The sequence below is a fragment of the Scleropages formosus genome, chromosome 4 (assembly GCF_900964775.1).
Source record: "Scleropages formosus chromosome 4, fSclFor1.1, whole genome shotgun sequence".
In the NCBI taxonomy this organism is placed as follows: Eukaryota; Metazoa; Chordata; class Actinopteri; order Osteoglossiformes; family Osteoglossidae; genus Scleropages; species Scleropages formosus.
Window position 1 is genome coordinate 351534 of NC_041809.1, and position 12607 is coordinate 364140.

At 58.6% G+C, this 12607-nt stretch overlaps 2 protein-coding genes across 5 annotated transcripts; both read right to left on the minus strand.

Annotated features, from left to right (window-relative positions):
- Nucleotides 1–500: 500 nt before the first annotated feature.
- Nucleotides 501–5684, minus strand: LOC108927149 (elongation factor 1-alpha 1). Its single transcript, XM_018740258.2, has 8 exons — nt 4242–5684; nt 3346–3528; nt 3036–3215; nt 2595–2891; nt 2375–2525; nt 2003–2259; nt 1379–1613; nt 501–1201 (listed from the first exon to the last, which is right to left on the minus strand). The coding sequence occupies exons 2-8, from the start codon at nt 3487–3489 to the stop codon at nt 1077–1079; spliced, it is 1389 nt and encodes a 462-aa protein (XP_018595774.1). The 5' UTR covers nt 3490–3528; nt 4242–5684; the 3' UTR covers nt 501–1076.
- An 806-nt stretch (nt 5685–6490) lies between these two features.
- LOC108927017 (sialin-like) lies at nt 6491–11098 on the minus strand. 4 transcript variants are annotated; one of them, XM_029250890.1, is made up of 11 exons: nt 10694–11098; nt 10168–10361; nt 9841–10074; nt 9628–9715; nt 8871–8957; nt 8629–8747; nt 8355–8516; nt 8113–8245; nt 7659–7806; nt 7367–7457; nt 6491–6709 (listed from the first exon to the last, which is right to left on the minus strand). In XM_029250890.1, the coding sequence occupies exons 1-11, from the start codon at nt 10791–10793 to the stop codon at nt 6572–6574; spliced, it is 1494 nt and encodes a 497-aa protein (XP_029106723.1). In that variant the 5' UTR covers nt 10794–11098; the 3' UTR covers nt 6491–6571. The 4 variants fall into 4 exon arrangements, with proteins under 4 accessions (XP_029106723.1, XP_029106725.1, XP_029106724.1 ...); XM_029250892.1 differs by lacking the exons at nt 6491–6709; nt 7367–7457 and having other exon boundaries at nt 7679–7806; nt 7950–8245; XM_029250891.1 differs by lacking the exons at nt 6491–6709; nt 7367–7457 and adding an exon at nt 7950–8061 and having other exon boundaries at nt 7679–7806; nt 8138–8245; nt 8355–8747.
- Between the last annotated feature and the right edge of the window lie 1509 nt (nt 11099–12607).

Consider the following 12607-nt stretch of genomic DNA (forward strand, 5'->3'; position numbering starts at 1 on the left):
CTGGAGGGATTTGAAACTGGGAACTGTGGGCAGCACATGGTGTACAACTCAATGGCCTGGGTTCAGATCCCACCTGCTGAGGTGTCCCTGCTTATGCTACTTACCCTTAAGTCATACAGTAAAAATGACCCTGGGGTATAACTAGGTTAATGTGGCAGACAAAAGTGTGGCAAGCAGGTGGTGCAGTGGTTGGAGCTGCTGTCTGGTACTCAAAGGACCCAGGGTCAAATCCCGCCTTCTCCTGTTAACTCCTTATCTATACAGTAAAAAATACCCTGCTCTCGCAACAGGAAAATGGGTGTAAGGGGTATAAGCATCTGGAAAGTTAATAAATGTAAATGTTTGAGAAGTGCAAGTTTCACAAGGTTCTTCTGTGGTAAGACCTGACACGTGTGGTGGAGCATCTTACTGGCTGCAGAAAGGCCAGTGCAGGTTTGGACATGGGTGCTGAGTGACCGCTGAACCCGGCTGTTGAGTACAGAGAGAGTCAGAAACTGGACTGCAGTTTACACACCTTTAATGTGAGGGGGGGGGGAGGCGTTCGCTCGCAGGTAACAGTAAGGCGTGGGGTCGGAACCCACGGAGGAAAGCGCGGCAGGACGGATCGAAGCTGTGGCTGACGGGGGAGGAGCTCGGGGACTCTGCATGTGCCTGGAACTAGACACCGCGGGGAGCCTCACATATCAATACAGCTACAACACAGCAGTGAAGCTACGCTACGCTACATCTCAGCATTGAGAGCAAAGGGACACAGGAAGCAGCAGGACGGTGGGATGCCGCTCTGGCAAGACATGGGTTCGTTGCTCTGCACCCGCAGCGTCCCACACCTGGAGAGAACGGCCCCGGAAAGAATGCATTTAAAATGGCAAAGTTCCAATAAATAAAGCGCCATGAGGTGGATCGGAGCTCAGAGTCGACACTGCGCTCGATTTATTTTGGGCTGTTTGTTAGTTTTTCCTGCGGAAACTTTTGCGGTGCATTGTGACGATTAACCAGTCCTTGATGACGGAGCGGAAGCGGTGGGAGGCCATCGGTGCGCCGCGGGGGGCCCTGGAGTCCGCAGCCCAGCACAACGTTCATTTGGCCTTCTGCGCCTTCTGGGCGGACTTGGTGATCTTGCCCGTGGTGGGGGCTTTTTTCTCCACGCCCTTGATGACCCCGACCGCCACAGTCTGACGCATGTCGCGCACCGCAAAGCGACCTGTCCACCAGGGGGACACAGAGAGAAGCAAAGAAGGATTGTAGCACAGGGACTAAAGGCACAGCACAACCTGCGTGTGTCGTCTATCACCACCACCACCACCACCTCCTCCCAGGCCAGAGGTGTGTGACGAGCTGTGGAGGAGGGATGCCCCCTGCAGACACGTCCCGCACTCACCCAGAGGCGGGTAGTCGGAGAAGCTCTCCACACACATGGGCTTCCCGGGGACCATGTCCACGATGGCTGCGTCGCCCGACTTGAGGGACTTGGGGTTGTCCTCGAGCTTCTTCCCTGAGCGCCGGTCGATCTTCTCCTTGAGCTCGGCAAACTTGCAGGCGATGTGGGCCGTGTGGCAGTCGAGGACGGGGGCGTACCCGGCGCTGATCTGCCCGGGGTGGTTCAGGATGATCACCTGGAAGAGGGACACGGCACCATTGCCCGCACGCTCGTCATCGCCATCAGCCTCAGTGGAACACAGGACAGCAGTGGCAGGAATTCGAAACCAGTCAGTCAGTCACCTGATTTGTGTCAGTGACCCTGGACGCAGCCACTCCCGGTGTTCCTCCCTGGATCACGTGGGCAGGTACTCTGATTGGGAACGGTGACCGTCTTCGATTTATACACCTTTCTTACCACTTTTCTAACAAAATTTCACAGAATTGCTGCCTAAAGATGAATCTTACACTTTATACCTCGTGATGGTAAAACAGAGTGCAGCTGTTAGAGGAAGTGGTGTCAGCGCGATGAGGAGGCATCTCGGCCCCGTGCCACATTGCCGTGGAGACTGCCACGCCGCCTCACCTGAGCCGTGAAGTTGGCCGCCTCCTGCGGCGGGTCATTCTTGCAGTCCCCGGCCACGTTTCCCCGGCGGATGTCCTTCACAGACACGTTTTTGACGTTGAAGCCCACGTTGTCTCCAGGCAGAGCCTCGGACAGCGCCTCGTGGTGCATCTCCACGGATTTCACCTCGGTCGTCACGTTCACGGGGGCAAAGGTCACCACCATGCCGGGTTTGAGCACGCCAGTCTCCACCCGGCCCACCGGCACAGTCCCGATCCCTGGCAGGCGGCAAAGAGCCAAAGCCGTTTCGCTGGAGATGAATGCCGTTCAGGCGTGTCAACAACACTGTGAGATGAAGTGTCCCCTTCTGCCCTTCCCCTCCGAGGGTCTCACCGCCTATCTTGTAGACGTCCTGAAGGGGCAAGCGCAGCGGCTTGTCGGTGGGACGCGACGGTGGCTGGATGGCATCCAGGGCCTCCAGTAAAGTGGTGCCGGACACGCTTCCCTCCTTACGGGTGATCTTCCAGCCCTTGAACCAGGACATCTGGAGACGAAGCAGGGAGAGTGTTATCGGGACCACAGGGCAGCGTTACCGGAGCGAAGCTCCACTTACGTTGGGGCTGGCCTCCAGCATGTTGTCGCCGTTCCAGCCGGAGATGGGCACGAAGGCCACCGTGTCCGGGTTGTAGCCGATCTTCTTGATGTAGGTGCTCACTTCCTTGACGATCTCCTCGTAGCGCTTCTGGCCGTAGCTCGGCTCTGTCGAGTCCATCTTGTTGACGCCCACGATGAGCTGCTTCACCCCCAGAGTGTACGCTAGCAGCGCGTGCTCCCTCGTCTGCCCGTTCTTCGAGATGCCGGCCTCAAACTCCCCCACGCCCGCCGCCACAATGAGGACGGCGCAGTCAGCCTGTAGGGGGAGCCATCGGCCACGTTATACGCCGCCCGCTTCCAGAGAGAAACGCGAGCGCTTCTTTTTCCTGCTCACGCTCCACCCTGGAGAGAGTGCCCACCACTCTACCCATCGCGGGGAACAAACTGAGCGGGAGCGCACCTGCGAGGTGCCCGTGATCATGTTCTTAATGAAGTCACGGTGCCCGGGCGCGTCGATGATGGTCACGTAGTACTTGCTGGTCTCGAACTTCCACAGGGAGATGTCGATGGTGATGCCGCGCTCTCGCTCGGCCTTCAGCTTGTCCAGCACCCAGGCGTACTTGAAGGAGCCCTTTCCCATCTGGGAGACACGCCAGCGGCAAGCAGAGGCAGGTGAGCAGAGCAGAGAACACGGGAGCTGTGGCGGCATCGCCGCGTGCGCCTGGTCCCGACCGACGTGATCGCTCGCTCGCTCACGGGAGCCCACCTACCTCAGCGGCTTCCTTCTCGAACTTCTCGATTGTCCTCTTGTCGATGCCGCCGCACTTGTAGATGAGGTGCCCCGTGGTGGTGGACTTGCCCGAGTCCACGTGTCCGATGACCACGATGTTGATGTGCAGCTTCTCCTTCCCCATGGTGCTCCTCCGTGCTCCTCGGTGCCGTCACCGTGACGTCTGCAGCAAGGTGCACGGCAGCTCATTAGCGACAAGCAGCTTACGAGTATTTTTGTCTGAGGGAAGCACGTTGGCTCGAGTCTCTGTGGCTAAGCTCCCAGCTCCACGCATGCGCGCGCACGCACGGTGTGCCTCCAAGAGAACGAGGCCAGTAGCAAAGCAAAGGTCTCGACTGATTTTTTTTTTTTTTTTTTTCCCCCCCTTCCTTTCCTGGCTGCTATCATTTGTCTGCGTCTCCCCCCAGGCCACGTGAACGGGAACCGTTCGGGAACCGTTCATTGACATGGACGCCCTAACAAAGGTTCGACAACCACCCCCACGTCCTCCATCTTGTCTCCGGCTCGATCCAGCAGCCATTTGCCAAGGCTGTATTACTGGATGATGGCTCGACCCCGGAGCCGAGGGACGCCGGGTCACGAAAGACACGTTTGCGTGCAAGGAGCCGGGATCCGCCGCCCCGTACGTAAGGGCACGGGCTGCATGGGCACACACACATACGCACGCGCACATGCACACCCCCTTATTTAGAGCCTCTGAGAGGGAGACGGAAGATGATCCACTAATACATGTACAGCGATGATGATGATGATGAGCGAGCTGCCTCCCCCCCCGGCTCTCTCCGCGTCCTCCATCCCTCCTGCTGAAGGTCACCAGGGTGGACAAGGCATCGGCCGTCACCCCGGACTGCCTCGTGCCGTCTGCGTGCTGCTCACCTGCTGCGCTGTTCCACGCGCTTCTCACGGCTGTCCGTCTCGCGCAGAAGAGCCTCGGAGCCGCAGCTCGCGCGTTTAAATGGAGGACTAGCGTCGCGGGGGGGGGGGCGTGCGCGCATCAGCGTCACGAGGACACTACGACGACCCCCCCCGTAAGGCGGGCCGAGCCGTTAGGCACTGGGGCGAAAGCGCCTCGTCGCCATCCATCCCACGTCGCGCGCCCACCACGGGGAGCCCGAGCGCGCGCCTCCCGCGGTCCCTTTTCGCGGGCTCTCCGCCGCCTCCGGAGTGTCACGCGTGAGCACGCGCGCGCGGAGGACACTTTGCAGACGGTCCCCGAGCGGCGGCGGCGGCGGGGGCTCGTGCCGCTCTCGAGATACCGACCGAAAGAGCGCGTTTCTGCGCTCGCGAAGCCCCGAGTTGCGCTGCGGGCTCATTTCCACTCCAGACGCGACGAAGCTCGTTTCGAGTAGCGAGTAAGTAAAGTGGAGCGGAAGAGAAGAAGGTGAAAGAAGAAAAGAGGCAGAGGCTGCAGCTCAGGGACAAGTAGAGTGTTTATTGAGGTACAACAGTCACTTCCCTCAAGGTGTTCTCACACTCACTCACTCACACACACACACTACTATTAACGCCGTGTGTTGCGGCCGTTCCCATGGCAACGAATTATCCCTTATGCAGGCGCGTGAGCAGCTTTAAAGCACGAAATGACCCGGACACGCGCGCGATGACCTTTACACCCTGAGGTCTGGCACGAGGCCAAATGATAGTTTCCTCCCAGGCCCCCCCCCCCTTTTTTTTTTTTTTTTTTTTAAACTCCTCTTTCCTTGAGCCTGGAGCTGCAAACGCATCCTTCGTAGTTCAAGTTTTACCATGTTTTTACTCTTAACCTTAACTGTCACCATGAAGAAAGAACAGCGCGGTTCTGACCCCCCCCCCCTCCCTCGCGAATGACTGAAATTGACATTATAATGCGACTCTTTTTCCTTTTTAATACGCGCCTCCCTGGACGAGACATTTTTCCCCAAAGCGACAAACTGCACCCGAGAGAACGACACAAAGTGCTTTACGTCAACAGAAGGAGAGACTTGGTCGCAAACAGGTGACCCCTAGAGTACAGGCCAAGTGTCGCATACCACGGTATAAGGCATCGTACATTATGCGTGCTGCCGCACAGGCTTCTCCGTTACTAAACTTGCATTTCTTTCCCTTTTGCGTAACGACGCGAACCTGAATCGGCGCCAAACCGAGAGGGCAGGATCCAGCGGTGCGAACCCGTACCCGAGCGGCACCGTCCGGCTCCCCCGAGCCGCTCCGGTACGCTGCCGGACAGAACCGGACCGGACCGCTGTGACGATCCGGCTAACGAGTTAGCCCGGATCCTCACGTGGATTCCAGAAAGGCGTATAATTATATAAACCCAGTCGGACACGGAAAAAAGGAAGCTCTTCTTTTTAATATCTTGCAGGCAACTATGGATGACATATTTCACACAGCTGTCTTTACAATAAAATAAACAACATTCATTTAAAGTAAACTCCAAAACGTGCGAGGCACAAAACGTGTACACGGCCAAGTATATCAGCCTGCGCGCGCGCGGGAGAGAGGACCGAGGGGAGGAGCAACCCCTTAGTCTCCACCGTAATACGTCATCATTACACCGCGAAGGCCGCTGCGCGGGAAAGGCACGGAGCCCTTGTTCCCTTCTCTTCCTGCGAGTTTAAGGCTCGATCCCCGAACCCTTCCTTTCGTCCCTCTGCGCTGTTCGGAGGTCAAGGAGAAACGTGTGGAAATGAAGCATGACTGACGGTAGCAGCAGTCAAAGTTCAGCAGTTCCAGAAACTTCTCAGTTCGCTGCATTCAGCGTGATGTGGAGCACAAAGCGGCAGCAGCGAAGAGCTCAACGCAATAATGGGAAATAAGGCACCGTCGCAGCCAGCGAGCTACGGCTGTCCTCCCAACCCGCGTCTACGCTCAAGCGCGTCCCGCTTCTCGCACCCTTTCCCATTATGGTCAAGAGCAAAGAGAAGCAGAAACTCAGCAGGTCAGTTCGGTGACATCCTTCCTCGTAACGAGACGGCCATCGGTACGATCCCCTCAATAACCTGCACCTAACTTTACCTCAAGCGCTACGAGAAGTTCCACTTCAGTCACGGACAAGCGTTACTTGTTTCAGCTGGAAAATTCCAGTTACTGGTACAGAAAGGAACAGTGTGTGTGTGGGTGTGAGGGTGTGTGTGAGAGACAGAGAGAGAGAGAGAGAGAGAGAGAGAGAGAGAGAGAGAGAGAGAGAGAGAGACAGCCAGCTCCTGTGCGCTTCCTGGTCTCGGCCTTTAGCAGCTGTGGCCACGTCCCTTTCGCGCTGCCCACGGCTGGACCTCGCCCGTCCCAAACACGGTGTAAAAAACGGCCCCGAACACGTTGATCCCGGCCGAAATGAGGAAGACGGTCTGCCACTCCTGCAGCGTGTTCTGGAACAAGACCACAGAACAGCGAGTGCTTGTGGTTATCGACAGTCACATCCCTCAGCACAGGCTATGGTTCATAAAGAGCAAAGGAAAATCCGAACACACCACTCTTTTCAAACATTACTGGTACGCTTTGTGGCCATGAGCGCGGTAAGAGTTACTGGATCAGAGCAAATACGCCACTAGACAGAGACACATGCATTGTAACTCGGCACTGCTACAAAAACTGTGCTTTTATACAGAAATATTTACTTTTATCACACTTATATGCCATTTCCACCCACTAAGTGGGGGACAGCGAGACTCACGCACCCTTCGTGTCAAATATAATAAAGAACGAAACTAAAGGCCCTGAAAAGACGCAACACTCCACGTCGAGAAACATGGAAATGTGGCGGGGAGGGATTACCGCTAAACGTACGTTTACGTGAGCCGACTTTGCACGTTTTGTCTGCGTTGCTATATATCCGTGTCGGCAGCGGACAGTGGGGACCGCAGAGGAACGTGCCTCTTTACGATGCACGCACCGCGCCACCTTGCGCAGCATCACGTTGAGGCCTACGACGGAAGACCGTTTTCCCTCGCGGACAAGTCCTTCACCGGCTCTCGCAGCGGCAAACTCGGCACTCGTCATCCGAGACGGAAGACCTAGGTGCTTACGTATCGAGTGAGGGCCCTCGCAATCACGGGTCCCACCATGCCTGGAATGGTGGCGAAGGAGTTGGTGATGCCCAGCAAGATCCCTGCGTACCTGAGGGGAAGAGAGACGGGCGTCGGTCCTCAGAAATGGGGCTGCAGGTTAAACGATGACGACGAGGAAAAAGAACAGAATTACGCCTCTGCTGCAAGGACACTCGGTGACACTGGGAGGAGTTTGTCACCGAGACCCTGAGAGCAAAGGCTCGCTGCACACAAAACACCCCCCGCGTACGCGGGCTAGGTGGACACTCACGAAGGAGCGATGTCCAGGTGATTGATGTTGAAGCCAGAAGCGGTGAGACCACCCAGGGAGGAGGAGACGGTGAGGAAGACTACGGCCAGGATGTAGTTACAGCCGGTGTATCCCGTAGCGAGTAAAAACACGGCGGGGCCGACCATCCCTGAGGTGCGCGGAGAGAAGAGGGGCTGTGAGATACGTCCCGCCCCAAGGCGGAAACCTCCACATGGACTTCGGCAAAGAAAGGAAGCCCATGAAGTTCTGTCTCTCCATCTCTCTCGCTACCGAGTGACCAGTGACACTCACCAGTACGAATACTTATTACAAGCATGTGCACACACAGAGTCTCGTGGCAGGGGCGGCCTTGGGTCCGAGGTCCTTAACGAAGTCCAAAGCGAAGGGGCCCTGCTGTCGTACCCTTTAAGGGGAGAGAGAGAGAGTCGGGGACGCGCTCCGCGGGGGACCTCACCGGTGACGCTGAGCGCTTTGCGTACGGTTGCCGTGGAGAAGAGGCACGTCTCCCGCAGGCGGTCGGCCACCTGGCCTCCGAGCAGCGCCATGAGCCAGCAGCCCAGGTAGGGCAGCGCAGACAGCATTCCATTCTGGGGGGGGGGGGGGCGTGCACTTCACACACTCGTCTTGTTACAGAGCTGGGAAACGCTGAGGCTCGCGGAGAGAGCACCAACTACGCGTGGGGTCGGCGCCCCTCACCTGCTGGATGCTGAAGCCCAGGATGTTGCTCATGTAGGTGGGGAGCAGGGTCAACAGTGTGTAGAAGGTCCAGTTGTAGGAGAAGTGGGCCACAACGATGGCCCACAGGGACATGGAGCGGCAGATGGAGCCCCAGGGGATGCGGTCTGAGGACGGGGACAGCTGAGCGGGAGCACAAGCGGGTCAAACGTGCGGCTTCACCACACCCGTGCGCTCGGGTGAGAAGAGCCCAAATTGAGCACAGCCAGAGACGTGAGCAGAACCCGCATCCCACCTCGTTCTTCAGGGAGCACGTGATGTAGCGCTTCTCCTGGGGCGAGATTCTCCTGTGGCTGTCTGGACCATCGCTCACAAGGAGCGTCCACAGCAGGAACCAGAGCAGCCCCACGGCCCCTGAAAGGCAAGGGCAGAGACAAGAAGCACCGCCGTTCGGACTCCCGTCCCACACGGGCAGCGGGCCGAGCGCAGCGGCTGCTGGCCGATGGAGAGCCGTCGATCTCCTTCCGGAGAACGTACCAAACACGTAGAAGACGTACGTCCAGTCCAGGTAGAAGCAGATCTGGCCGGACAAAGGGAGGGCCACCACCGTCCCCAGCTGGGCACCTAAGAAAGTGCAAGAACCCAGCAAGTGGTACATAAATAGTAAACTTCCACTTTCTGCCTATATCAAGGTCAACACTTGGTCATGACCTGTAACACCATCAAGGACCCCAATACCTGCAGGAGCTCATCAGTCCCCACCTCAGCTAACTGTGGCTCCTACTCACCAGGGTCCAACATCAAAAGTCTGTATGTTCTCAGTTTGGTCCCCGACGTGGCGGAATGAGCGCCACGTTTCCTTCAAAGCTGCTGAATCCCTGCTACGCTGAAGAAGGGTCTCGAACCCATCTCCTCGGGAGCCACTTCTCTCGAGATCTCCTGACAGCTCCATCAATGAGTCCAACACCATCTGCTATGATCATCTACGTATTTGCCGTTTGAATGTCACTTCTATAGAAGCCACTGGAGGGATGCGAACCAGCAACGTGGTGGTGTCACACACACAAGCCGTGTGTCTAAAGCCTTTGTCCATTGCTGATCCACTCCATTTGCTCCGAGCTGTACGTTGCTGCGGAGAAGCGTGTCCGATAAACGAGCGCGCGCACACACGCACGCGACGACTATGAACAGGGGACTCGACGCACAAGCAACAGGATGGATCGAGATGGAATGAAACCTCAGAGGTGGAGCAAGTGGCCCCCGTGCAGCGCGGCCCCCCGGACCCCAGTCCTACCTGCGTACGAGATGGTGACGAGCCGACTCCTCTCCAGGGGCGGGGCCCACGATGCCCACATGGCATGCATGGCGGGAAAGGTCACCCCCTGAGAGGCACGACAGGATGCTGCATTACCGGTGCGTGGAATGGAAGGGCGCGCGAGGGTGGGCGCGGCATGGTGCGGCATGGTGCGGGAGGGCAGAGGACAGGGGCTCCGACGCAAAGCCGTACCTCTCCGACGCCTTCCAGGATGCGCACGGCGATGAGGTACCCGGCGCCCAGGTCGGCCGCCAGCGGGGTGAGCAAGGTGAACACCACGGTGCCCAGGATTCCGAGTCCCAGCAGCCACTTGGCCCCGTACCTGCGCGCCAGGTAGCCGCCGGGGATCTGGGTCAGGATGTATCCGTAGAAGAAGGAGCCCAGGATCCAGCCCTGCGTCTCCGAGTCCCAGTCGTACAGGGCGGCCTGCGGGGCGGGGCGGGGCGGAGCGGAGCGGCGTCAGGGCGGCCGAGCGCACGTGCGGCGGCGCGGCGGCGAACGGGCTCGGCTCCCACTCACCGAGCGGTTGTGGATGGGGCGGGCGGGGCCCTCGCTGCGGGCGGGGCAGAGGGAGGGGCTCACGTTCCCGGTTCTGTTGGCGTTCAGCATGTCCACCATGGCGACGCTCAGGTTGACCCGCAGCGCGTACGCGACGAAGAAGCCGTAGCAGGAGAGCAGAGCGAGGCCGTAGCGGGACGAGCAGCACGCCGGAGCTGGGGGGGGGGAAGAGAGAGACAGGTGATCCGTCCCGTGACGTGGCTGTGACGTAAGCAAGGCACGAGACCCCCTCTTCTTGCGGATGTCGAGGAAAGGCGCAAGACGACGTCACGGATGAGAGCAGAGGGGGCAACAATAGCGGCAGTAATGATAATAATATATGGCACAATTATTATTTAACAGCAATAGCGCGGAGGGGCGGTGCGTGTGTGTGCGCGCGCTCGTCTCGTTCGCTCCACCATCGCATCGCGCTCAGCAGGAAGGACAGAGAAAGAAAGAGGAGAAACAGCGAGTGTCCCGGCCGCCCGGGTCCGAACGCGCTCCTCACCTTTCTCAGGCCCACTGGACCCCCCGTGACCGTCCCGCAGGAGGGGCCGCTGCGGACTGTCCTCCGAGTCCGAGTCTGAGCGCGAGCACGAGCTGTCCATCCTGACCTGGACACGTGGCACGTGCGTCTGTCGCTGCGATCCCTGTGTGTGTGTGTGTGTGTGTGTGTGTGTGTGTGTGTGTGTGTGAGAGGGAGAGAGAGACAAGTCGGGACCCTTCGGAACCTTCTGGATTCTCCTGCGCGTCCGAAAGCGGCAATGATGAGAGCGCGCGGCGCTGTCGCTCGTGCGCTCATGTGACACGTGATGTCTCGTTCGCACAGGCACGAGCTCGTAACAGCGGCCAACCGGTGGCGCGAGCAGAAGCACGTGCGGTCATTTCTTATTGGGACGCGTCCATAGCAACGCCCCCCCCCCTCCCCACTCCACCCCCCTCGGAGAGCTGCAGTAGATGAGTCTCCTCGCTCCCTCCGCACAGCCGCATCAGAAACGGCCGCTTTCTAGATCCTTCTAGATCCTAGCCTGGAGTTAAGGTCTCGTCACGTGACCTGCTTTCCGAAAGGCGGCGCTTTGTGGGTCTCTGTCCGCCAGAGGGCGCTACAGGCCTTGCGACACTTTGACCCACCCGGGGAGGAGGGTGGAGGGGGATGATGATGAAGAGGTGGAGGAGGGGAGGGGAGGGGAGGGGAGGGGAGGGGGATGATGATAAGGAGGTGGAGGGGAGGGGAGGGGAGGGGAGGGGAGGGGAGGGGGATGATGAGGAGGAGGCGGAGGGGGATGGGGATGATGAGGAGGAGGGGAGGGGGATGATGAGGAGGAGGTGGAGGAGGGGAGGGGGATGATGATGATGAGGAGGTGGAGGAGGTGGAGGGGGATGGGGATGGGGATGAGGAGGTGGAGGAGGGGAGGGGGATGATGATGATGAGGAGGTGGAGGAGGGGAGGGGGATGATGATGATGAGGAGGTGGAGGAGGGGAGGGGGATGATGATGATGAGGAGGTGGAGGAGGGGACACCCAAACCCTGTGCGCAGCGACACCACGCGGCTGCACTCACGTTGAGGAAATGGACGCACACCTGCGGGTGCTGTGTTCGAATCCCACTCCTGCTCCAGTAGCCTTGATGAAGGAACATTTATTCCCGCTAAGAGGAATCATGAAACAACTTCTTCCGATTATAATTGCAGTTTCCTCGCACAAATCAGCGTGAAAGGAAGAAAACCCAGTTGCCGTGACGAACCGTGGGCCCAGTGACCGGCGGCACTGTACCGTACCGCAGGGTATCGCTGTGGATCGACGCTCCCGTTACACGCTGCGCAGTGCGTGTGGACACCAAGGTGTGTACTGTGCCGTTTGCTGCGTGTCGTCAGACGTCACTTTGGGAAATTGCACCTGACGCCACTTGACCTAATTGCCCGCTGCCTCCTCTGGCACTTACGGCACTTACGGCCCTCGGCGTTCCAGATTCCAATTCGGAACCGGTTTAAAAACTCCTGCCAGCAGATTCCGGGGCAGAAGCGCGTTGCGTGTCCCGTGTTGCGTGTTCGTGCTGAGGACAACCAGTTCCCGGGGTGCGAGCTGTGGAAAAACCCCGCGTGACGAGGAAGGAAGCGCCGAGGTTCGGGCCCCATCGACGAGCGACCAGACGCCGCTATTTGCGGCCCTCGCTCTGCCGGAACGGCTCTTCGCGGTGGATTCCGCGGCCTCGACTTGAACCCTTCGTGCGGTTTGGGTTTCCCGTTCCCCGTCCCCACGACCGGCCGAGTCTCTCGCTCGGCAGCTTCGCCGCCTGCGCCGTGTCTTCGTAACATATTCGCAGGTAGAGTACTACATTTTCACCCGCTTACAGGGTGAGCTACTTACACCGATTTACCCGTTTATAGGGCAGGGTTATTTTTACTGCATCCCTTCCGGGTTA

What these genes read in the sequence shown, in the direction of transcription:
- LOC108927149 (XM_018740258.2), bottom strand. Translation starts at nt 3,489, where the DNA reads ATGGGGAAGGAGAAGCTGCACATCAACATCGTGGTCATCGGACACGTG. An exon ending in CGGCCAACTTCACGGCTCAG is followed by an intron (nt 1,614 to 2,002) that starts GTGAGGCGGCGT and finishes TCCCTCTTCCAG; the next exon opens with GTGATCATCCTGAACCACCC. An exon ending in CTCCGACTACCCGCCTCTGG is followed by an intron (nt 1,202 to 1,378) that starts GTGAGTGCGGGA and finishes CCTGGTGGACAG; the next exon opens with GTCGCTTTGCGGTGCGCGAC.
- LOC108927017 (XM_029250890.1), bottom strand. Translation starts at nt 10,793, where the DNA reads ATGGACAGCTCGTGCTCGCGCTCAGACTCGGACTCGGAGGACAGTCCG. An exon ending in GCCCCATCCACAACCGCTCG is followed by an intron (nt 10,075 to 10,167) that starts GTGAGTGGGAGC and finishes CCCGCCCCGCAG; the next exon opens with GCCGCCCTGTACGACTGGGA. An exon ending in CGTGCTCCCTGAAGAACGAG is followed by an intron (nt 8,517 to 8,628) that starts GTGGGATGCGGG and finishes GCTCCCGCTCAG; the next exon opens with CTGTCCCCGTCCTCAGACCG.